The 26,863-nt window shown below is 39.2% G+C and overlaps 2 protein-coding genes across 3 annotated transcripts; one reads left to right on the plus strand and one right to left on the minus strand.

The window, feature by feature from the left end:
• The first annotated feature begins 1,086 nt into the window (after positions 1-1,086).
• Positions 1,087-2,025, plus strand: LOC107515128 (olfactory receptor 7D4-like). The gene has a single exon (XM_036233761.1). It carries the CDS (start codon positions 1,087-1,089, stop codon positions 2,023-2,025), a length of 939 nt encoding a protein of 312 aa, XP_036089654.1.
• Positions 2,026-11,949: 9,924 nt separating this feature from the next.
• ZNF317 (zinc finger protein 317) lies at positions 11,950-25,863 on the minus strand. Of its 2 annotated transcripts, none has more exons than XM_016153531.2 (7): positions 25,670-25,863; positions 18,032-18,152; positions 17,311-17,450; positions 16,719-16,845; positions 16,183-16,278; positions 15,619-15,701; positions 11,950-15,137 (listed from the first exon to the last, which is right to left on the minus strand). In XM_016153531.2, the coding sequence occupies exons 2-7, from the start codon at positions 18,060-18,062 to the stop codon at positions 13,818-13,820; spliced, it is 1,797 nt and encodes a 598-aa protein (XP_016009017.1). In that variant the 5' UTR covers positions 18,063-18,152; positions 25,670-25,863; the 3' UTR covers positions 11,950-13,817. The 2 variants fall into 2 exon arrangements, with proteins under 2 accessions (XP_016009017.1, XP_016009018.1); XM_016153532.2 differs by lacking the exon at positions 25,670-25,863 and adding an exon at positions 23,472-25,557.
• Between the last annotated feature and the right edge of the window lie 1,000 nt (positions 25,864-26,863).

Raw genomic sequence — 26,863 nt, forward strand, 5'->3', positions numbered from 1 at the left:
CATGGCAAAGAGAAATAAACCTCAGAGAAACTAAGACCATGTAAGTTAAAAAGACACATTTCAATTCAAAGGAAGGAATATTTCTTTTATGTGCATAAAATTGAAGACAACTGCCTCTGAGTTTATAAATTCCCTCCTGTGGCAGAGACCTAAAATTCAAATGGAAACTAAGGCTTTTTTTTTTTTTAATTGAGTGAAATAAAATGTAGAAGGCTCTCTTTCTCTTTATGTTCAATTGAAAATCCATGATAAATGGTGACTTTGCTCTTGGTTAAAGGGTTTTATAATAGGCAACTGTCTCTAATATTCCCTGAAAATTTCTTCTAATCTTCCATTCATTAAATACATACTCATAGAACAGCAGGTACTGTGTTGCTTGGGATATAAAATGAAAAGGAAATAGAAAGGCATAATTCTCCCAACCTGAAGAAACTGAAATAACTACAACACAAACATGCAGGACACAATTAGAAAATATGGTGGGAGAGGGGTGTCTGATTTGGTCTTTGGGATTGAGGTACATTAAAGTACATTGATCATTATGATGATGATAAAGGGATATATTGGGACAGTAATGGAGAAGTTACTATAATAATGAAGGAATTATCTATAAAATCTTTTCCCAATAATCTCTGAGTCAAATTTGAGAGAGAGATTGGTCAAGATATTAGCAAATGGCATGAGGACAAACTAAAAACATCATTAAATTCTGCAACTCTCAATGATCTACCTCTTCTCTACATTTTCCAGAAACCACAGTTACAAGGCAGAAAGGAGATTTTCATGAGAATGACTGCCTTCCACAGGAATTATACAGCAGAGTGGACAAGTCATAAGTCAGGAACAATGCAAAGAAGACCTCTGAATGGTGTGGGGCATTCATTTTAAAGAGGTCTCACAGAGAGTAGTGGTAAAAGCAGGAAGGAAAGAAATTATTGAAGAGATTTTCATCAACTAAAAAAAAAAACTCTTAGGTAAAACATAAGATTTTGTGAGTGAATGAGTTTGAAATGTATGGCACATTCCTGTTTTTCCACTGTTTTGACATTATTCTTATCTCTTTCCAGGCAATTTTCATAAATTTATATGGAAGCAAGGAACCAAACAGCTATTACAAAATTTATCCTTCTAGGACTTTCAGAAGATATGGACCAGCAGCCCTTCCTCTTTGGGCTGTTCCTCTACATGTACCTAGCCTGTGTTATAGGAAATCTGCTCATCATCCTGGCTATCATCTCTGACTCCCACCTTCACACTCCCATGTACTTCTTCCTCTCCAATTTGTCCTTCACTGATATCTGTTTCACCTCCACCACAGTCCCAAAGATGCTAGTAGACATCCAAACACAGAGCAAAGACATCACGTATAAAGGCTGCCTTACTCAGATGTATTTCTTTATGGTTTTTGCTGGGCTAGATAACTTGCTCTTGACAGTGATGGCTTATGACCGGTATGTGGCCATCTGTCACCCCTTGCACTACACAGTCATCATAAACCCTCGCCTTTGTGGTCTACTGCTTCTGCTGTCTTGGTTAATCTGCCTGACATATTCTTTGTTGCAAAGTTTGATGGTTTCGAGAGTGTCCTTCTGCAAAGTGATAGAAATCCCCCACTTCTTCTGTGAACTTGCTCAGATGCTCAAGCTTGCCTGCTCTGACACTCTTGCCAATGACATCCTACAATATTTTGTAACTGGCCTGCTGGGTGTTATTCCCTTGACTGGGATTATTTTCTCTTATTCTAGAATTGTCTCCTCCATAATGAGCATTTCATCTGCTAGGGGGAAGTATAAAGTATTTTCCACCTGTGGGTCTCACCTCTCAGTCGTCTCGTTGTTCTATGGTGCTGGCCTTGGAGTCTACCTCACTTCTGGAATAGCCCAGCCTTCCAGAAAGGGTTCAATGGCCTCAGTGATGTATACGGTGGTTGCTCCCATGCTGAACCCCTTCATCTACAGTCTGAGGAACAGGGACATGAAGGAGGCTCTGAGGAGACTTTTCATCAGAGGAGCTTACTCTCCGTGAGATCACAGAAGTTGAGGACAGACGATAGAGATTGGAAGTGCTGATAATTAGTGTTGCTGAATATGTAATCTGAAGACATAGAGATGAAATGCTATTCATGATATACTAGGAGACATTCCTGAACCAAAGACAAACTTGAAGCAGCACACCGAAAGTCTCACCACCTACCAAGGAAAAAGTATGACCAACCAATAATTAAATTTCTCATGAAAATAAACTATTTCAAGGATATAGACTCTTGCAAGCATCAAGGAAGGAGAAAGCAAGTCAGGAATGCAGCAGGGGAGGAAAGAGAAGGGTAACAACAAACTTTTACACATTATTGGCTCATCTTTAACCTTCTGCTCTGTCCTAGCTAGAACATAGTACCATGCCTGCTGGACTGTTTCCCCTGGTCTGTCTGGGAACTGTTATCTAGACTGTCTATATTGACCTCCTTGGCTCCCTAAAATTTTATTTACTATATCTGTTTTGGTGGTGGCCACTGACCTATACTGAGGACTTTAATAAGAAACTTCTTTGTAGTATCTACTTTAAGAGAAAGAAAATTCTGATCTTTGTGGATCCATATGAGCCAGATCTGAAATAAAAGTTCAAAGCAATCTGTTATTCTTGCCTGGTTCATGCTTTACCAAATTTTCACATGCCTGGCTCCTTCTCACAAGTTAGCTTTCAAATCAAAACTGTCAGCTCTTCAAATAGGCCTACCCTGGGCACTATCCTCCTACTCATTCCAGTTTTCATAGCACTTACATTTTGAGGGACAACAGGGCACAATGGCTAAGAGGTCTCTAGGTTCAAATCTCCCTTCATCATTCACTAATGGTACAATCTTGCCCAAGTTACTTCTCTGTAGCTCCATATCCTCATCTATAACAATAAGGATGATAGCACATTTCCTGAAGAGTTCTGGTGGGGATTAAATATTACACATTAAGAGAGCCCAGAACAGTGTCTGGCATAAGCACTGAATAATTGTTAGTCATCACAAGATCCATGAGGGTCATCAGGGTCTATGTTGACCACATGAAAATGCAAAGAAATTGTGAACAGCCACCCAGGGACTCTTCTGTCCCATTAACCCTATTAATTCCATAAGCTTGCATTGCCATGGGGAGTGCGGGGGGTGGCAGTGCAGGGGAGGGCTCCATTATCAGAAGAGTTGGAAAAACTGGCTAGCAGGTTGATCAGGCTATGAGTTAAGAAGGGGCTGAATACATCTCCAAAACTGACTCAGAGCAACAAGAAAGCCACATGAGAGGGGGCCTGTGCAAGCCTTAGCCCTCTTAACGGCCCCTAGAGCACCACACGCTAGCCAGATCTGCAGAGTCCAAAAGAGGACTTTTCTGGACCTAGACACTAAGGATTGGACCAGAAAATAGTCCCAGCCTAGGACTCCCTACAGCAGGGAATTGAAGAACAAAGTATCCTTAGCAATGCAAAAACCGGTCCTGCAATGACTATATAAATAGCTACTATTTCTTCCCTTTCCTGTACCCATATCCCTTCTGTGAAAGTCTAAGTACCCTTCCACTTCGAACTCACCCATGTGATTACACTGGGCAATGGGGTGCAGACAAACACAAAACAAGCAGGGACTTGACAAGCACTTGCATAGTGGAGCTTGGGCTCTTCTGGAACCCTCTGGCAGCATGTATGCAGTCCCCACCTAGACCATTGGATGATGTGACCCAAGGGAAGGGCAAGTAACTCCCAAACCAAATTGGAAGCTGACTGAAGACACAAGTAAGCCTTGCTAGGCACAGCCCAAATTGTCAACCAACAGAATCATAAACTAAATTGTAGTTGTTTTAAACTGTGTTTTGTGTAGTTTACTTTGTAGCAAATGTAAACAGGACCCCTTCATTCCATTCTAAAGGGCACAACTTACCTTTCTAAATGTCAAATCTCATCGGATGTCAATGAATTTGTCAACCTCAATTAACGTTTAAATTGAGCCTGGTGTGTAAAGTGCTGATGTCTGTGTGTCTATGTGTGCGTGTGTGTTACATAATCTGTCCCATGTTAGGCCTCCAGCTTTATTTTCTACTTCAAAGATTGTCCTTTTGCATACCAGAGAATGAATTACCTTTTCCATGACTTTGCTCTTAGGATTGGCATGCTTATTCAGATCTGATCATGAAAAATAAGCCTTCTACACTTAGCTTGCATCACTTCTTCCATATAGCTTTGCTTGACTGCTCTATGTTCAACGTCCTCTCCTTGGGACTTCCTGAATGGATTCACTGGCTAAATCCGCTATCTTATTGTGTCTCTGTCTCTCTGTCTCTCTCTCTGTCTCTCTCTCTCTCTCTGTCTCTCTCTCTCCTCCTTGACCTTTACTCCATTAAGGACAGTACCATGTCTCATTGTTTTTCTTCCCAAAGCCAAATTCAGTGTAAGGCACTTAACTCATACTAGTGGCTCCCTAGAGGAAAAAATCATGAGTTAACTGGAGTTACGCAAATATTACACTAGATAGAGCTAGCTGTTCCTGCTGAGACTTCAATAATTGAAAGCAATAGTGAGACAAGAAGACTGGGTAAGAGCATAATTAGAAGTTTCCTCCAGAGAGACTGGGTAAGGTATTATCTCTGTCCCAAGAGTTGGCAGAGAACTGCAATGAGATTCAAGAGCTCTGGGACACTTAGGTAGAGGTGGGAATTGTTTCCTTCTGTGCTGCTAACTGAAGTGATAAAGCGGGTAATAGCACTGGATTCCCAAAGCTCCTAATTAAAGAATAGCCCCATTTTATTCAATCCTGAGAGAAAGTGCTCCCTTCCCCTTAGGCCTGGCCTCTATGGTACACATTTTTTCCGAATATGGGCAAGTTAGTGATTACTGTTTCTTTACTAATGAGTCTCAGAAAACTTTGAACGAGGCCTGCAGTGCATTTAGCACCTTCACTCAAGGATGTGCAAGTGCCCCTATCACTCACACAAAGACCTGCATAGAAGCACTGCAAGTGGAAAGGGCGCAGAGATTTCAAGAAGGCAAATGGAAGACTCAAGTCCTGTAACGATGTGTCTCTCCTGTCATCACCATCAGCCTAACTGATTCATTAGCTGATACAGGCATGAAAGGCACAGCAGACAAGTGAAGCAAGTAAGCATTCTGACAAAGAGTACCAGTGTCTGAGCTGATAAGCTGACTCTCCCTACCTACCTTCTGTGGGTGAATGACTACGTTACCATGTTGTGTTGAATTAACCTATGTAATTAACCTATGTAGAGTATTCAAATCTTCCACCTTCTTGTGTAAGGTGGAGAAGCTATTTTAAATAAAAAATATATATATGACAAATATTAAGTCAAAACTATTGTCAAGAGTCTAAGGCTGAAACTTGTCTTTAGAAACTCATGTTGCTTAAACTGCAGGGTGAGAAGAATTTTCTAGGGCTCATGTATAATAGAACTACAGTGAAAAGAATTGCTAGTCTTAGCCCTTATTTAAGGAGTCTCTAGAAGAACCCAAAGAAAACAGAGGAGACAAAAATAAGGACACTACAGGAAGTCTTAGCCTCTGACAAAATAACTACAGCAACCCATTAACACAGGTCAACTTCTAGCTACAGAAATGAAACACTCTAAAGGCTTATCTATTGCTGTTCCTTTTACCAATACATCATGTCAAACTTCCTAGGACTATAGAGATTACCAACTTTGATGTCATTAAAGTTGAAAGTGTAAAACAGAACAATATCATAAAAGAAATAAAGTACCTAAAGAAACATCCCACTAAAAAAAGCACTTGACCCCAGATGGTTTCACAAGGAACGCTATCAAATCTTCCAAAACCAGAGTACTAATAATGTATAAATTATTTCAGAGCACTGAAAATGAAGGAAATTTTTCTAATTCCTCTTCTGAAGCAAGTATAATATTAATACCCAAACCACATAAGGACAGTACAAAGAAAACTACAGATCAATTATCATTCATGAATACCAATGCAAAATACTAGAAACGAAATCCAAAACCACATTAAGAGAATGATACATCATGATCAAGTCAAAAGGGCATACGTGATAGAGGCTTTGTTTGTCCACTCTTGCGACCACATCAAAGTTGTGATGGAAACACGGAGCTAACAGCAAACAGGGTCGCCTGGGGTCTAGATGAACAAGCCCTAAAACTAGGGAGAGAAATATGAAATCACCCTGCAACAGGAGGAGGTAGGACAAGGGCGAGGACATGAGGCTGCCCAGGCCTAAGCGGCTGAGTGAGGTGGAGGCTGTGGCAGCGGCAGATGCCTCTAAAAGGGACTATGCCCGCAAGCAAACTTTTGTGATGATGAACTTACTCACTCTGAGCACCAACGCCAGGTTAGCTGCTCAGGGGCTACCAGGGACTTAGAGAGGCACACTGAGTTGTTTGAGCGAAGGCCAGAGGTGAGGCCTTCTCCCGAGCAGAAGTGCTGGTGGTACTCATTGTTTCTCTGTTGAGCCCTCCCTTCTCCGTGTGCAAACACAGTGCTGCCATAGCCTTGACCTCATCAAACTGGGTAACAGAGGTTGCTCTGCCCAGAGGATTCCCTGAAACTCTGCCTCCCCCAACTCGTGGCCCCACCCAAGCCACATCTAGTTGTGGTCTCCTGTGCCACCTGCTGAGCACTGCCAAGACACACACTGGTGGAAGGTGACCTCAGTTTCTGGTGTGGCCTTGTGAGGCAACTATAAGCACAGCATCTGTGGATTGCTTGCCGAATCTTAACAGGTGACCCCACAAAAACACAGGCTGGGGCTGCTGCTGAACCCCTCTCAGGACTGTGCCAATGGACACCTACTACACAAAGCCATGCTAATAAGGCCTGGAGCTTTGCATAGTATATAGAAACAGACACAGAAAAGCAGCCGAAATAGGAAGACAAAGAAACAGAAACCATATGGGAGAACAGAACAGAGATCCAGGAATAATGGAGTCAAGCAATCTGACAGATGAATAATTCAAAACACTAGTTATAAAAATGCTCAATGAACATAGGGGAAAAATAAATGAATTCAGTGGGAACTTTAACAAAGAGATAAAAAACATAAAAATGGAAGTGGAAATTATAAAAAGGAACCAGCCAGAAATGAAGAACACATTATCTGAGATGAAGAGTATGTTAGAGGAAATTAATAGTGTGGACGAAGAAGAGGATCGAACCAACAATAGAGAGTATGGGGAAGCCAAAGTCACCCAATCAGAACAGCAAGAAAAAAGAAGACACGAATATAATAACTTAAGGAGTCTTTGGGACAAAATTAAGCGTAATACCTTCGTGTAATAGGGGTACCTGAAGGAGGAGAGGGAGAAGAAGAAATGAACAAGCCATTTGAAAAAAAAAATGAAGGAAAATTTCCCTAACCTGGTGAAGGTAACAGACATATAGCCCCCAGAAAGTTCAGAAAGTCTCAAGAAAAAGGAACTCAAAGAGGTCCACACCAAGACACATCATAATTAAATACAAAGAGAGAATCTTAAAAGCAGCAAGAGAAAAGCAATTAGCTACCTATAAAGGAGCTCCCATAAGACTGGGACCTGTTTTCTCAAAGGAAACATTGCAGGACAGGACTTAGCACAAAATTTGCAATGTGATGAAAACCCAGGATCTACAACCAAGAATACTTTATCTAGCAAAGCTATCATTTAGAACTGAAGGACAGATGAAGAGCTTCCCAGACAAAAATAAGCTAAAGGTATTCAACCAAGCCACTATTAAAGAAAATGTTGGAGAGACTTCTTGTATCAAAATCACGTAGCAAAATCATGTATCAAAATCACGAATAAAAAATAGTAATAACTACATATCTATCCACAACTACCTCAAATGCTCCAATCAAAGGATAGGGTGGTTGAATGGATAAGGAAAAAAGACCCCTACATATGCTGCCTACAAGAGACTCGCTTCAGATAAAAAGGCACACACAGACTAAAAGGAAAAGAATGGAAAAAGATATCGCTTTGATGGACTTAGAGGGTATTGCGCTAAATGAAGTCAGTCAAATAGAGAAAGACAAATACCACATGATTTCATGTACATGTGGAATCTAAAGAACAAAATAAGCAATAACAAAAACAAACAAAATTATAGACACAGAGAATATTTTGAAGGGTACTAGAAAGGAGGAGGATTGGAAGGACAGTGAAAAAGGGCACAAGAATTAATACAAATGGACAGTTACAAAATAGTCATGGAGATATAAAGTGTAGCATAAGAAAAATAGTCAACCGTGTTGTAATAAATATGTAAGGGGAAGAGAGATACTATATTTAGTGGGGTGATCACTTGAGTTCTAATCACTATGCTGTACAACTGAAAGTAACATTACGGTTATGCCAACTATAACTGAAAAAAACCTCATTGAATTGTATAATGTAAATATGAGCACTATTATATTTCAATACAATAAGGCTGGGGGGCAAATAACACACCATGACCAAGTGAAATTTATTCCAGGAATGCAAAATTTGTTGAATATTGAGAAATTTATTAATATCATATACTATATTAATAAATCAGAGGAAAGAAATCATGATCCTCTTCACAGATACTCAGAAAGACATACTCAGAAAGACTTTGACAAAATTCAACACCTATTCCTGGTAAAACATTCAAGAATATAGAAACCTTTCTCAATATAAAATAAATATATACTTCAGCTCTAAAGGACATCATCTGAATTAATGGAAAAAAATCAAGGGCATTACCCCTAAAACAAGGCAAGAATGCCCACTTTCTCTGCTACTGTTTATCACTGTACTAGACAATGCAAACAGACAAGCAAAAACAATTAGAGGCATAAGAATTGGTAAACAAGTAAAGCTATATCAATTTGCAGATGGTAAGGCAGTATGCCTGGAAACCCCACAAAATGCAATAACAAATCTCAAAAAATAAAAGAATTCAGCGAAGAAGCAGGTTGTAAAATTAAGAAATGAAATTACTACCTTTCGTATACATAAACTGTGAAGAGAAGACATAATGATAGAGAAAATTTCACTTACAATAAAGGATCAAATACTTAGGAAAAACAAAAACTCGTTATAAGGAAAAGTTTAAACATTCCTAACAAACACTAAAGTAGACTTAAACAAATGAACAGACATCCCTTTTCTTGAATAAGAAGATGTAACATTATAGAGATATTAGTTCTCCCCAAGTTGACTTATAAATTTAAGGTAATGACAATAAAAATACCAACAAGCTAATTTTTATGGCATTGGACAAAATAATAAAAAAGTGCATTTAAAAAAAAAAAAAGCAAGAATACCCAGGGGAAACACTAAAAAAGAAAAACCATGAGGGGGAACGGGGAACATACATTAAAACTTATTATAGTCTTATTATAGTCTCTTATAATTTAAATATTGTGGTATGGTGTATGAATAAACAAATAGACCAACAGAATAAAGTTCAGATGAGGCCAAATACACATAGAATTCAGTATGTGACAAAGATAACATCCCAGATCTCTGGAGTAAAGAAGTACTTTTTAAATGAATGATGGGTCAATGTGGAAAAAACAAAACTTAATCCTACCTCATACAATACACAAAAAATCAATTCCGAATGGACTGTAGATATATGTAAGTTAAAAACTTGAGAAAGTGTAGAATATCTTCTTGCCTTCAAGGTAGGCAAATATTTCTTACTCAGGAACAGATGCATACTGTCCATAAAGATTAGATGACATTAAAATTAAAACATTTTGTAAAAAAACAAAAAAAAAAACCCACCACTAATTAAAACACTGAAGAGACAAGCCACAGAGTGGACAAAATATTTACGAAACATATCCAACCATAGGGCTCACATCTGGAATACATAAAGCAGTAAGAAAGAGGCGGGCAATTAGTATCTTATCCAAATCAATAAAATAGCTTCTTAGTAAACAAATTTGCACAATCACTTGGAAAATTGGCATCATCTATTAAAAATAAACATATGTATCCCACATGACCCAGAAATTTCAGTCCAGGGTATACACCCAAGAGAAATATTGAAATATGCTCACAGCAGCATTATTACAATAGCCCCAAGCTGAGAAGTTGAATGTCCATCAATGCAAATTGCTTAAACAAATGGGAAGATAATCAAATAATGGAATATAAGAAAATGTACTAGTTAGAGATACTCACAGCAGTACAAATCAACTTCACAAAAAAATTAGGGAAAATTCAGACACACAAAAGGACATATCTTACATGGTTCCATTTGTAAGAAACAAAATACCCAATACATGTCAGTCACAATATTGGTCACCTGTGGAGCATAGGGAAGGGTTTGTCATTTGGATGAGGCAAGAAGGGATGCCAGCTGGTAATACTACTTCTTGCCTGATTACATGGATGTGTTCATGTGATAATTTACACGAATTAAACACTTCTGCATTTCAGTATCTGTTTTGAATGTTACCCCAGATACACAAAGTATTATACAAACATTGCAGAAATGACTTTGGCATATACTCATAAATAGAACATGCTCAAACCTTACAACTCAGCCATTTCACACTCCTGGAGTAACTCACCGATATTCTAGAAGGTATGTAAAATTTTCTTAAAGCAGCATTGCTCATGACTGGAAAAATGGAAACAGTCCAGTAACTAACTGTACATTAGCAGTAGAAAAGGTTTATAAGCTGTGGGATAATAATACAAAGAATCAGTATCTAGAAGTGAAAAAAACTATGGCTAGTTGTCAATGTGACTCTCGAACTTCCAGTACTACAAATTTGACCACCATTGTACCTAACTTGAAGGCAATGGCCTTCTACCAGTTTTTGTTACCATGTCCCTGTATTTAGCCTATAAACCCAGAAATGACTGTAACCCTTTAAAAACTGAAATTGGATAGTTGTCACTACTTGTTTAAAATCCTCCACTGACTTCTCAACACACTGAGAGTGAAAGGCCAATCCTTCCAGTTAACCTACAAAATGTCCCCATGATTGGGACTCTGATCTAGCTCTGACCTCATTATCTTCAGCAACTCGCGAGCTTGACCCACTCTAGTCACACTGGTCCCTTTGTCTCAAGCATGTGGCTATCCCAAGGATAATTCTTTTTCATGGACTTTAAACTGCCAAGGGCACTCTTCCCACATTACAATACATCCCACCCTTGCAGTTCGTTTGCATCTCTGCCCAAATGTCCCTTAAATTATAAGGTTTCCCTACCTACCCCATAGCTCCACTAAATTTCTCATTATTCATCATCACCACGTTTAATTTTTCCTCCACTGCACTGAGCACCATCTGAGATATAAACTCATCAGGTGCCTCAACCCCAAGTAGAATGTAAGCACCATGAAAGCAAATATCCTAATGCACTATACAGACTTGGGACATAAACGAGACCTGACATGAAAGAAATATGGACTCTGGAGCCAGAGACCAGGGTTCAAATACAAGCACTACTACTTCCAACAAGTTGACTCAGACAAGTCACCTATATTTCCTTGCTTCAGATTCTCATATGCAAAAGGAAGAAACTGATGGTTCCTGCTTCTTAGGAATCTAGGAAGAATACAAAAAGTCAGAAAGATAAATGTTTAAATATAGAAAAGACTTGAAATACAAATTTAAAAACTTGGTTTAAAGGCTGGACTCCTGGAGAGGAGTCAAATATATGGTGAGGGAAGATTCTGACTTTGAGTGGTGAACACTATGCAATATGTGGATGAGGTATTATTGAACTGTACACTTTAAATCTATATAATTTTACTAACCAATGTCACCCAATGTTTAATTTAAAAATAAAAAAAAGGAATTTGGAAATCCATATCTGACAATTAAAAACATAAGATTATACCCAGACCAGTAGCAGTTATAAAAACTCACTAATGACCAGGTGAATGGGTTGTAGAAAGTATCCAGCTGGGTGTAGCAGAACCCTCCCATCAGTAATAAAATGTTAAATAGAAAAAAAAAAAATGAAATAGCAGCTTAAACCAATTAGTTTTATTTTTTTTCAGGTAACAGAAGTTTGGAAATAAAAAATCCGGGGCTAGTGTAGATGCTCAAAGGAGCCACTGGGTAAGCCGCAATCATTTGAGTTTTATGCAGGATTCTCCTTAGCCTGTGGTTTGCATCCCCAGGGGCACAAGATGAATCTTTTAACACTAGATACCGGTTCTCCTTGCAAGGTGAGAAGCAGAGGGAAGAGCAAAGAACATCATCAACGACAACAAAAACATGAAGAAGAATCCATGTAAGAATGACCCTCTTTTCAAAAGCCTTCTCACAACTCATCCAATAATATCTGCTTGTTTGTCAATAGCCAGACTGCAGGATATGGACGGTACTAATTGTAAGAAAACTTCTAAGAGATTTTAAAAATAGCACACCTTACTAATCTGACAAAACTTGGGTTTTCTTGATATGAAAGATGAGATATCAGGGAAGCGACTAGAAGTAATATGCCACTCTTGACCAGACAAGAGGCTGAGAACATATCAAAAGATCTACCTACTGAAGACATCATGCTCTGATCACAATGCATCTGAATGAGATACTCGAAATAACCATGTTACCCGGTACATAATAAGATTTTAAAGAGTCCACTGATCGAGCAAGTCATCCAAAAGGAAATTCACACACTATTAAGAATGTAATAAAAAAAAAATACATACAAACCTTTTATGATGCAGCATAAGGGTAATTTAAACCTCAAAAACAAAGACTAAAAATTAATGAGGGTCTGTTTTATTATGAAAGACTGACGAATGCAATTTCATATTCACTATAAAATTCCATTGGGGGTATGAATGAATTCTCATAAGCACAAGTGAGGGGGTCTGTGGCTGAAATCATCCCCACACAGGGACTGTCTGCAATGGAGGTAATCTCATGTTTCCTGAATTACATAGACTATATTTTTGAAGTTTTACACAGAAAATTCTCTTAGAGTGGGTATTCAAGTTTCATAAAAACTGAAGTACTGTCAAAGGTTAATGTTTCTCAACTTCTCCTTATTTGGGGACACATAAGTCTTTGTTCTGGGGGGCTTCTATGCATAGTACGTAGGATATTTAAGATCATCCTTGATGTCTTCCAATTACATGCCAGTAGCGCCTCCCCTAGTTTTACCAACCAAATATCTCCAGATACTGCCAAATATCACCTGGAGAGCAAAACCAATCCCTCTTGAGAAACACTGCTGTGCAAACAGGTGTTAGCAAACTTTTTTTGTCAAGAGCTAGACAGCAAGGATTGTAGACTTTGTGGGTCACGTATGGTCTTTGTCACAATTTTCTGCCTTAAAAATATAAGCTATTCTTAGCTTGTGAACTATACAAAGTCGGACAGTTGGCTGTTATTTGCTGACTCGTTACTGACTTTTCCATGTTTTTTACTTTATGGATGTTTTTCTTTTGTTATTTCTTACATGAGGAATATAGTGAAAAAAAAGAAAGTTTTGCCTGGTCATTAATTTTCAGATTCTCTCTAGTGTGCTTACTCATGTGCCCAGAAGGCACAAGGTAGTGCTGAAGTCATTTCTACATTAAATGCCAGGCTGGGGTTTCTCTCCCTAAGTTCTCATGTTTATTAAAAGCTAAATGTAGACTGACAGCTTCTCCATGCCACAGATATTTGTGTTCTCCCCCAGTGTGAGTTCTCACGAATCTCCAAAGTGATGAGAAAAAAATTCGAGTCTTTCCACAATCATTACGCAAACTGCATTTCTCCCAAGTTACATATACTCTTTTGTGCTCAGTAAAATGGGTTCCTAAAGGCTTTCCTGTCTTCCTTAACGCTTATGAGGTTACGTTTTAGTCTGATGTCTCATGTTATTAAAGAAGACATGTCATTGGAGCCTTTTCCACACTGATGACACCAAGAGTTTCTCTCCTCGGTGAGTTTTCACATGACTCCGAAGAGATGAATGATCACTGAAAGCTTTCCCACAGGCCAGGCATTCATAGGGCTTCTCACCAGTGTGTATTCTCCTGTGCACATTAAGATTTGAGCCTATGCTGAAGGCTTTCCCACAGTGATCACACTCGTACGGCTTTTCTCCTGTGTGACTCCTCATATGCGTCTTAAGGGTTGACTGGTTTCTGAAGGCTTTCCCACACTGTCTACATTCAACACGCTTTTTTACAAGATGAATGCTCATGTGCCTCCTCCGGGATAAATAATCACCGAAGACTTTCCCACAGGCGGCACATTCATAGCGTCTCTCTTGAGTGTGTATTTTCCTGTGTGCAGTTAGATTTGAGCTTGCACTGAAGGCTTTTCCACACAGATCACACCCATATGGTTTCTCTCCAGTGTGAGAATTCATATGTGTCTTAAGGATGGACTGGTTCCTGAATGCTTTCCCACACTGCCTACATTCGACAGGTTTCTTTACGACATGAATTCGCATGTGTTTTCTCCGTGATAAGAGATCACCAAAGGACTTCCCACATTCTTTACATTCATATGTTTTCTCTACCATGTGGTTTTTCTTGTGCAAATTAAAGTTAGATTTCCATCGAAAGGCTTTTCCACACTGTGTGCATTCATAGGGTTTTTCACCAGTATGATTCCTGACATGCTCTTTGAGATGTGAAGGATGCTGGAAAGCTTTCCCACAGTCATGACATTCATAGGGTCTCTCTCCAGTGTGTGTTCTTTTGTGTGCAATGAGGTGGCAGCTCCTGCCATATGCCTTCCCACATTCATCACATTTGTAAGGTCTCTCCCCAGTGTGAACTCTCATGTGTATTTTCAGGGCAGAGAGGGTTCGGAATGCATTTCCACACTGACTGCAGTCAAAGGGCTTCTCTGTGAGGTGAGTTCTTGCATGACTCCTGAGGGCTGAGGGATCGTTGAAAGCTTTCCCACAGGCATTGCATTCATAGGGTTTCTCCCCAGTATGAATTCTTCTGTGCCGTGTAAGGGAAGCACTCGTGGTGAAAGCTTTTTGGCACTGATGACATTCATGCATTTTTCTCCCATTGTAAATGCTCGTGTGTTGGGTTAGATGTGACCTGTTCTTGCAAACCACGCCATAATCCCGACGGTGATAGGGCTTCTTGCCAGTGTGCCTTCCCATTTGCTGAGTAAGATGAGCTCCTATGTTGAAGACTTCAAACAGGTGAGCATATTCAGTAGATTTCTCTCCAAGACGAATTCTTTCCTATTAATTGAGATAAGTGCTAATTAAAGCATTTTCCATATTCATTACATTCTTAAGAATTATTTGCACATACACTAACATAAATTGAAGGACATCACTATGACTACAGATGTCATAATTTAAAGTGCAAAAGTGCAGCCCCTACTTCATCTGGGCTCTATCAAATAGAACAGGTTCATGCTACGTCCTAAGACTCCACGTGTATAACTTTTACAAAGCTTTTTACATATACTGTTAACTGTTAAAATCCGAACTGAGCCCCAACGCTCAATACTTCAGACATAGGTATGAAAAAATTTACTCATGAGAACTCTAGGTGGAAAAGTCTGGGGTTAGGTTTAAGGTTTCCCCTTCAAATCAGTAATATTCAGTGTCTCTTGAGGACTGCCACTTGTCTGGTTCTTAGGCTGCTTTTCTAACTTGAGCTGCCCAAGTCTTATCCTAATGTTGAAGATGTACAATTATAACAAGGAAATCTTACCATTGTCACACCACTGGATGTTTCCTTCCCAAAAATATCTTCCATGAGAATGGACCATTTGGTTTTAGATGGCGTCTCCCAATCTGAAACAAATTGGAAAAAGATTAACTTGCGGGAAAAAGGAAATGGTGGGATGATGGTGACAAAAACAAATCACTGGCAAATATAAACCCTAAAGAAAGAAAGTGATATGAAAAGGAAGGATGCAACTTAAGTAATAATGACTAAAAATTGTGGCCCTGTGAGATACTTGGTAATGACAGGGGTAGACTTTTACATCAAACCACTAAGAAGTAACTTTTCAAAGACTAACACTGATAATGACAGAGAGCGTATGATCCGCAATGGTGAATATGAAAGGGTGAAACAAAGTCCACATGGCCATGTCAAATTTAAAGGTGGAGAATTAGTGACACCGAAGGATTTCTGAGAAATGTGAGGAGCAGTGAAAGAGAATGAGCACTTTCAAATTTCCTGGGGTCATATTTCCTAATGGATTTCCCTCCACCCCAGTCACTGGACAGAGCCGATACTCAGAAGCACCTGTGTCTGTCTGGTGCTTACCGGGACAAGTGCTTCGGTGACATTCCCTCTCCTCTGTCCTCAGCTCCTCTTCTTGCTCCAAGTGGGAAATGAGGCTGGGTTTGCCCACCTGACACCCTACTCACGGGAAAGACACATGTTGAGGGAGGATCGTGCAGAAGACACGTGTTCTGAAGTCAGAGTTCTGAAGATGGACAAGACTGACTTAGGAGCAGCAAAATGATGGACACAAATTTCTAAGGGACACGGTGAAAGGCTTTCATAAAAAGCAAAATCACAAATACCCATATGTTTTTGTCCTTCAAAAGATGTCTTAACTCAGAAATTAAGAAGAATTTCTTAATTCAGAAACCTATGCCTAAGCTCAGACACTTGACAACCTCCAAGGTCAATGTAATGGACAGGTCTCAATATCCATAGGGAGATACCAGGAGGATAGGTATCAGGTCGGCTTGTTCACAATTGTGTTCCAAATCCCCACACAGTTCTTGGGTCATGGCAAGTACTTAAAATAAAAACATTAGATTCAGGAGTGAAGAAATGATGCCAGTTATTACCCACTGAGGCGAGGTTGCTATAGTTCTCCAGCATCACATCTTTGTATAGTTTTCTCTGAGAAGAATCCAGCAAGGGCCACTCCTTCTCAGTAAAGTCCACTGCAACATCCTGGAAAGTCACTGATTCCTGCAACACCACACACATCTGGAGTCAGTGAGAAACCAGCTTGTGTTCAAAGATGGCAGAGGCTGACTGGGTATGAGAGACTCAAAACAAAGGATTTGCAATATAAGGTTTTGGTGTCTCAACATTTACTCCGAAAGTCAGCAGTTGTTTTCTCTTCCCTATGAGATGATCTCATTCTGTCTCATTGCTTCAAATATAACTCTGACAAGGAACCAAAATCTCTTCCCACTTCTAGCCTGGCTTGAGCACTTTGAGCCATATTATGAGAGGGGCATTTGATATAAGTCATTTCCCCTAAAAACCACATTACCAGGACAGCCTCGTAACATTCTTTGGCTCTTTCTCTTGTGTCCTAATCAAGCACTGATTAGTCTGGATAAAGATCTAAAGGTTTTAACATGTGATATTGGGAGTGTTCTAGAAAGTGCCTTTCCCACACTTTGAGGGCCCTAAGATCCTGTGTACCTGAGAAACAACATTAGCTGGCATATGAGGCTCCAGGCTTGTACAAGCAAGCAGGTCCACATCCTGGTGACAGAAATGATCTTTTGAAGAAAGAGTAATTTCTGACTCCTGAATATGGGCAGGGTCCTGGGTGGATATAGCTAGAGAAAACAGAATCCATGAGAATTAAAGCCTACCTGATACTCACAAACCAGGAAACCACCCACACTACCTATAAGTGTGCAGTGCACATTCCAAATCCTCTCTCTCTCTCTCTCTCTCTCTCACTCACTCACTCACTCACTCATACACACACAGGTTTTACAGCAAACCAGAGCAGGCCAGCTCTACTCTCGGACAGGAAAGAGAGGTGGGCCAACATACCCATAAAAAAAGTGGTATACAGCCTCAATTTTGAGTGAAAAGTTAAAGCTCTAAGAAAAAGAGCGTTTACTTTACTAAGATTTATCAAAATAAAAAATGGGATAGCGCAGGGTTATCCTACTTGTGTCCTTCCTGTCACACCAACTGCACACATTTCCTCCCTCACCCAAACTCACAAAGACACTGAATCGGACACAGTCAGCTGGAGGCCCTCCCAAGGCTTTGCTCCCACTGCTTTACAGTTCATGCATCCTCCCCTGGCAGCCCTCCCTCTGGCCTTGCACACGCTTGACCTTGGTCAAGTGGCAGGGGCCACTTAAGCTTATTTCTAAGGGTATTTTTTACCCCAAGAACTTACCACATGTGGGAGAGAGACCAAGAGCTGCCATCCCGTGAGGATGATAATAAATTTTCCTTAACAGCAGGGGACTAGCACCAGAAAGCTACTCCCTTGCTCTCGTGGGATTCTGAGCAGGCATCTGCAGTGAATAATAAAAAGACTACTAGGAGAAGTCAAAGATTTTCTATCTCTCCTGCTCACAGGACAGTTCTGACTCTTGCTTTCTAGTATCTCCTCTTTTGAGCAGCGAGGTTTGTCTTTACCTTATTTAGGCAAAACATCCAGACAGTGTGGTAGAGAGCCCTGACCTGCCTCAAGTAGGATTCACCAAGCACAACTCTGTTAAACATCCTCACTCATTAAACATTTGGGCCCCAGGCTTCTGTTCTTCCACTTCGAGGCTTGGCATGGTTTAGAATGGTCCATCTAGCAACACGTGTTCCAATCTCTAATGCCATTTAGTTCCATACTCCAAGCTAACATATACACCTGTCCACCAACACACAGGCCTTGTCACCGCTAGAATCAATTTTACCTCGCAGACAGTAATTTAGAAATATGCTTTCTTGACAAAACTTCTACACAACAGTTTTCTCACCTGAACTCTTTTTACTTTAGAGACAATTCCAGGCCACCCATGCTTCTACCATCTTGCTACCTAACAGCAAATTTCCCTTCTCACTGCCCCACCTATTCAGCTGAGACTCATCATGATCCATCACTTCTACAATTAACTTTTCCAAACTCCTTTAACCCTCTGCCTATTATAACCTAGAATGAGCAAAAGACCAGTCCTGGATACTTCCAACCATCTACCTCCTCCCTGAAGGTACTTGGGAAGACCAGTCAGCACAAAATTAAAAACTAGAACTATCTTATGATCCAGCAATTCCAATTCTGGGTATTTATCTGAAAAAGATAATACTAATTCAAAAAAGATTTCTCCACCTCCACATTGATTACAGCATTTACAATAGTCAAGACATGTACGCAACCTAAATGCCCATCAGTGAATAAGTGGATAAAGAAAATGAGGTATATATACACGGCCATAAAAAAAATATATCTATATCTTATTTCCAATATTGATGGTCTTTGAGGGCATTATGCCAAGTGAAATAAATCAGAAAAAGAGAAGTACCATATGTTCTCACTTAAATGCAAAAACCTAAAAAAGGCAATATGAAACAAAACAAAAACTAAGGTGGTTGCTTGAGGTGCGGGTAGGTAAAATAGGTAAAAGAAGTCAAAAGGTCCAAATTTCCAGTTATAAAACGAGAAAGTCATGAGGATGTAATGAATAGCATGGTGACTATAGATAATAATATTGTACAGCCTATTTGAAAATAGTTAGGAGAGTGGATCTTGAAAGTTCTCACAAGAAAAAAATTTTTTGTTACTACGTGTGATGAGGGGTGTTAACTGAACTTATTGTGATCATTTTGCAACACATAAAAATGTCCAATTGTTATGCTGTAAACCTGACACTGATGTTTTGTCAGTTATAACTCAATTTAAAAAAATAAAAAAACAAAAAGACCAAGCCACAGATTGGGGAAAAATAATTTGAGGTACATACACCTGACAAAGAATTCATATTCAGATTAAAACACTCCTACAAAACAATAATAAATAAAGTACCAACTCAACAAAGGTCAGACTTAGATACTTCAAAAATTTAATTAAAAAAAAATTAACGACCAATATAATAAGCATGGCAAAAGGTACTTAACATCATTAGTCATTAAATAAATGTAAATTAGAAATAATAACATTTCGATCCTCTAGAGCGGCTGAAATAAAAAGACCATGAACATTAAATGTTGGCAAGGATGTGGCATACCCGCAACTCCCACATACTGATGGTGGGAATCGGAAATGGTTCAACCACTTTTGAAACCAATGTGCAAGTTTCTTAAATAGTACACCTATCATTTGACTGAGCAATCCCACATCTAGATATTTACCCAAAGGAAAATTTTCAAAACATGCCCAAGACTAACACAAAAATGTTTACAGCAACTGAATTCATAATAGCCAAAAAAAATGTACGCAATTTAATATCCATCAACAAGAAAACAGATAAACAACCTGTGATATGTACAATAGAATAATACTCAGCAATAAAAAGAAACTAAGAGACATAACATGGCTATGTCTCTGTAATGCTGACCAACAGAAGCTTGATATAAAAAAAAAAAATGCTCTATCATACCAATTATAAGACATCCACGAATAGGCAAAATTTATTTAGGTCAATAGCAAAACCTATTTATTTAAGTCAATGGAAGTAAAAAAGTGGTTGCCTCAAAGAAGGAGCATGAGATGGAGACAAACTGAGAGAAGAGGGAACTTTCTGGGGCGACTAAAATTTTCTCATTTTCTTTTTGACAGTGGTTATACAATGTACCAACTGTCAAAAAATTATCAAACTGATTACCTAAGATCTGTGTATTTTCTTGTAAATTATATTTTACTTTAAAAAGTTTAAAGGAATCTTTCTTACTTTCTGGTCTCTCAGTATACAAAAATTCCTCCCAAAACTAATCTATGATCTTCCCTCCTATTACAAACAAGGAGATACCTGCCCTCTTAAGACTAATTTTTTCAGAGTAAATATGGAAATAAATTCAAAATGTTCAGAAACAAAGGAGAATAAAAAAACACTTAAATCAAGGGAAGCTAACAAAAAAAGAAATTGAAAAAGAACAAATTCAAAAATCAAATATATTAACACATAGGATGTTAAGAGACTAAATGCTTCAACTGAAATATTCTCAAAATGGATTAAAAATAACCCAGTTATATGCTGTTACAAGACATATCTAAAACATAAGGACATGACAAGAATGGAAATTAAAGGATATACAAAACACGTTTTGAAAAACCTTGTTTAAATATATTAACACTAGATAGAAAAAATTAAGGCAAAAAGGCTGAGAGAGAAAACTGAGGTATTACATAATGAAAATCATAATTCAAGAAAACCCTAAATATACCAGAGCCTCAAAAATACAAAAAAAAAAAAAAAATTAAAAATACAAAGTTTGGAGACTGGGCAAAATGGCATACATGATAGAAGCTTATCATCTTGCGACCACATCAAAGTTGAGATGGAAACATGGAGCAAACAGCAAGTAGAGTCGCATAGGGGTATAGATGAACAGAAGCCCTACAACTAGGGAGAGAAGAAATCTCCCTATGATGATTAGAGGTAGGATGGGGTGAGGATGCAAGGCTGCCCACTCCCTAGCAGCTCAGTGGGACCAAGGTTGCGGCAGCTGCAGATGCCACTTAAAGGGGCCATGCCAGCGAGCAAACTTTCGCAGAGACGAACCTGCTTGCTCTGAGCGCCGGTGCAAGGATAGGTGCTTAGGGGACCCCAGGGAGTTACAAGGGGACATTGAGTTGTTGGAGCAAGCATGGGAGGCGAGGCTTTCTCCCTGGCAGAAGTGCCAGCAGTATCCATTATCCCACTGTTGAGCCCTCCCCCTTCCCAGTGTGCAGACCAGCACTGCCATACCTGAGACAGCATCAAAATGGATAACAGAGGCCACTCTGCCCAGAGGATTCCCTGAAACCCCACACTCCCAAGCCACATCCAGGTACCTCCTCACTTAGTCAGCTGCCCCTTGCTGAGCAGCACCTAGAATCACACTGAAGACAGCTGGCCTCAGTTTCTAGTGTGGCTTTTTGAGGCAACTATAAGCACAGCATCTGTGGACTGCTTGCTGAATCTTAACAGGTGGCACTGGAGGGGCAGAGGCTGAAGCTAAGTTTGGCCTGCAGCTGAGCTCCTGTCAGGACTGTGCCACTGGACACCTACTACACAAATCCACACTAATAAGACTGGGAAATTAGGAGCATAGAAACAGCACGGAAAGGCAGCCAAAATGAGAAAACAAAGAAGCAGAAACCATATGAGACAAGAGAACAGAGATCCAGATATAATGGAATCAAGTAATCTAACAGATGCAGAGTTCAAGACACTGGTTATAAAGATGCTCAATAAACTTTTGGGAAGTGTAGATAAATTCAGTGAGAACTTCAACACAGAGATAAAAAACATAAAAATGGAAATTATAAAAGGAAACCAGTCTGAAATGAAGAACACATTATCTGAGAAGTTTATTAAATGGAATAAACAAAGTGAATAAAGAAAAGGATCAAATGCCCTGGCTAGAGGATGGGAAAGCCAAGGACACTCGATCAGAATGGCAAGAGATAAGATGCCAAAACTATAAACATACTTTAAGGAGCATATGGGACACTATTAAGAGTCCAAATATCCGTCTGATCGGCGTAACAGAAGAAAATCAAGATGTTGAACAGTTCTTTGAAGAAATAACAATAGAAAACTTCCCTAACCTGGTAAGGAAATGGACATAAAACCCCAGGAAGCTCAGAGAATTCCAAAAATCTGGGATCCAAAGAGGCCCACGCCAAGATACAGCATAATTAAAATGCCAAAGGTTAAATACAAACAAAGAATATTAAAAAGCAGCAAGAGAAAAACAGGGAACACCCAAAAGACTGGCAGCCGATTGCTCAGAACAGACTTTGCAGGACAGAAGGGCTTGGCACAACATATTTGAAAGGATGAAGACCCAGGATCTACAACCAAGAATAATTTATCCAGCAAAGCTATCGTTTAGAGTTTAAGGACAGATAAAGGACTTCCCAGACAAAAATAAGCTAAAAGAATTTATCACCACCCAGCCAGTATTACAGGAAATGTTGGAGGGACTTCTTTAAAAAGAAAAAATACGAAAGACTCAGCTTATAAGACACACAGAGACTAAAAAGAAGGGGATGGAAAAAGATATTGTTTTGATGGACCTAGATGGTATTTAAGTCAGGCAGAAAAAGATAAAACACTATATGATTTTACTTATATGTAGAATCTAAGGAATAAAAATAGACTAATCGAAAACAGACTCACACATATAGTGGACAATTTTGTGACAGAGAGGAGGGGGTTTGGGGTGCTGGGAAGATGGGGTGAAGGGTTAAAGTAGTACAAATGAGCAGCTGATGCAGTTAGCATTAATACATTGGTTAGGTGGAGGGTCAGGAAGGGAGGGAGGAATTGGGGGGATCATTTCACAAACTATATAAATGTCTAACCAATGTACTGTACTCTTGAAAGTAATTAAAATAAATTTTTTTAAAAAAGGAAAGAAATTATAAAGAACAGAAAATAATGAAATAGAAAACATACATATTATAATGTGGTTTGATCAAGCCAAAAGTTCTTTGAGAAAAACAACACTGACCAAATCCCGGCTGGATTTTTTTTTTTTTTTTTAAAGAAACACATAAATAAAGAAGTGAAAAAAACAGGTAACATTACAGATGTAGCAAGCATTAAAATTATAAGAGCACATTATTAACAACCTTGAATATACAATTTAAACCTTAGATGGTATGAATAAATTTCTAAAAATATTTTACTTACCATAATGAAATGGAAAATTTGGATGCCCTATGACCTTTAAGGGAACTGAAACAACAGCTTTAAAAATTCCCACAAAGTTAACTCCAAACCTTAATGGTTTTTCCTGGTACAGCTCCCTTTATGGAACAAGTCATTCTACTCTTATGCAAAATACTCCAGAGTTTAGAAAAAAGAGGGAACAACAACCCAACCCATTTTTTGAAGCTGGTAAAAACCTGAAACAGAAAAGGAAAATTACAAGCCAATTTTAGTCAAACATAGATCTAAATCATCAAACATTAGCAAATGGAAGCCAAAATGATACAATTAATAAGCATCCTTTCCAAGTAAGGTATTTACCGATGCTAATTTAATAAAAAATTAGAAAATTCCATTGATATAATTCACCACACTATCAGACAAGTAAAAAGAGCATATTATTGACCCATTTTTTTCCATGCACAAACAGTATTGGCACCTATCACAGGCCAGACATCATTTACGATGTTTGAAATACATTGACAGTTATCAAAGTAGATACTGGAAAAAAATCACTTATAAAAAGCTAACAGCTGTTTATGAGAAAAGAGAAAAACTAAAACTAGGAAGAGAGCCTCTTTGACCTAATAAACACTATCTTAAAAACAAAACAAAACAAAACATAAAAAAAACCTCCCAGCAAGCATTAAAATTAATTTCCCTTAAGATCAAAAAGAAAACAGGACTGCGTTCTATCCAAACTCCATTCAGAGCTACTGGAAATCCCCAGCCAGCCCACCATAGAGTAATAATTTAAAAATGTGTAATAAGCAAAAACTATAAATATTTACTTATTCATTCTATACAGATAAAATTGTCGGTGAAGAACATCCAAAACACTACACAAAAATTATGATATATATAATTTAGCAAGCTTGCAGAACCTAAATTCAATATACAAAGCTATTGGAAAAGAATGTAATTTCAAAGCAACAACAAAAAGTTCCCAGAAATAAATCTCCCCCCCCAAAAAAAAACCCATAAATTCCTTTTGTTGGTACCCAAAAAACTTTATTAAAAGGCATTACAGAAGATGCAAATGAATATAATTTGTTTAAAAGTTTCAATGGCCTAATAACGCCAATATTCTCAAACTCATTATTGAACACAACCTGAAAACGAAACCCCAGTATACAAAACTTTGTAAACTGACTGTAAAATTTAAGCCACACGGTACCTGAAAAAAGAATGTAGGTATACGAACTTCATCTACAAGATATTTAGAAATCATTAAAATATGTAGTTGCATCAATATAGGAAAAAAAAAAAAACATGCACCTGAAAATACTTGAGTGTGAGTCCATCCACAAATTATTACCAAAATTAGGAATACATTTTGGGGAAAACATATAAGCAGTAAAATGCATAAAGAAAATCTTGGGAGAAGAGGAGGATGCACTTAAGGACCACACAGGTTTCTAAGGTTTCGTAACCTTCTCTTGGTCTGGTCTGTGGATTTGTTCTATTGCTGTTTTTTTTTAAGTGTGTGTTCTCCTACCTTTTTTTGCACATGGTCCTAGAGGAAAAGGCTAAACAGAAAGCACCAAACGAGATGATAAAAATCAATGCAAAATATTAGTAATCACAATAACTATTAATGGACAAACTCTGATGTTAAATAACAATGTTGAAGTGAATTTTCAATCTAGTTATAGACTATTTACACGAGAGTCAACTACAAGTTAATAAAATAAACAGACAAGTGCACCGAAAAGTTTAAGTACAAAAAGGACTCAAGAAAAATACTACCAAAAAGAAAATCAATGTGCTTGTATTAAAAGTAAACAAAACTGACCACAAAAGGAAACTGACCAGAAAAGCAAAAAGAAAGTAGTTTATCCTCGGAGTCTCCAATTCCTGAGCCCTCGTAAAGCGCCACTCGTTTGGGACAGGCTTTTCCGTCTCCACCCCCAGCTGTCAGTTTTGACCAGATCACCAGCGCCCGCCCCTTGCCACTAAATATAGTGGTCTTAAATCTCGGTCTGCCCGTCATCAGCGTTTCATACCGCTGATCACAGGGCCTAAAAAAAAAAACGCCTCGCCCTGGCTGTCTGGCTTCCCAGTCCCAGGTCCTCCCACCCACCCCTGCTCCCCCGCCCCCAATTTTCCCCGCCTCGTCGACCTATCGGGTCCTCAGGAAGGCTGAGTGTAAAGGGTTAAATGAGGAAAGCGGAGCTTACCCGACTAACGGTGAAATCAGTAGGAGCAAAGGTCACGAAAACTGCATTGAAAAGACGAGCTCATACTGAGGCCCAGTGTGCCACAGGGAGGGAGACGGACCCCAACAACTTAGAGGAAACGGCAGCAGAGTACTCCAAAGACCCCGTAAGTAGTGATCGCATTCCCCAGAGTAATGGCTTCCGCCTCACTTCCGCCTTCTAAATCTCGTGGGACTTCCTTGAAAGCTCTAACCCGGAAATATAGAGCGTAAAGTATTCTGGGATATGTAGTGCTCAAGCTTAGATGGACATGGTGGAGGTGCCTGGGTGGATTCTGACAATCATTTCCCCCGACTTCTGATTGTTTGAGTGCCTTAGGACTCAGTTCTCAGGGCTCAGGCTTCTCTTCATCTTATAATCATTTTCTCTGGGGTAGCAGTGAATCTCAAAGCTTTAAGTGCTGTTGATACTGTGGACAAAAAGGGGGACACGGACTAATCTGACAAGGTGAGCGGAGGCCAGCATGGTGGGCCTATAAACTCAGACTGAAATTACCCACATAGGATGATTTAAACATAAAAATTCCTAAAAGTGGGTCATGGTGGGTAGTCACACCCTAGGCCTACGGCTTCTTTAACAAAGGTCAATCTTTACCTTAAGTGAGCCTGTCTATTGTCTTTGTGCATTTAAGATAGCATACCCTTGGGATATCAGAGTCATCCCCTTCTTTCTGGACCCCTCAGGGCACAGCCCACTGCACCAGAGCCCACTGCACAAGACCACAGAACAGCTCATGATTATCTTGTTTCCTACATACCATCTCTATGCACTGTAAATGTTAATTATTAACTATCCTGTACCCACCAGTGTAAAAGAAGTATGTCTCTCCATTTTACTTTTTATCTAATCCCAGAGATTTCCCCACTTTGCTTTCTCCTGCCACCTTAATCTGCCACCATTGGATTTCATGTTGTTGCCAGAAACACACCCGTTGGAAGAATTTGGACTCTCAGAGCTCATGAGGCAAAAGGCACAAGCTCGTTTTGGTTAGTTTTCTTACAGTTTATATACCCTGGTAAGTGTTCCATGCAAGGGGCACGTGACTCCTTTGTCTGAGGGTCTACATGCACCTCCTGACTCTGGATAGGAGGGGGAGTTTCGGGCGGGGGGCGGGGGCGGGGGGCGGGCGAGGGGAGGCTGCAAGGGGAAAGGAAT

This window comes from Rousettus aegyptiacus, unplaced genomic scaffold (assembly GCF_014176215.1).
Source record: "Rousettus aegyptiacus isolate mRouAeg1 unplaced genomic scaffold, mRouAeg1.p scaffold_m13_p_16, whole genome shotgun sequence".
In the NCBI taxonomy this organism is placed as follows: Eukaryota; Metazoa; Chordata; class Mammalia; order Chiroptera; family Pteropodidae; genus Rousettus; species Rousettus aegyptiacus.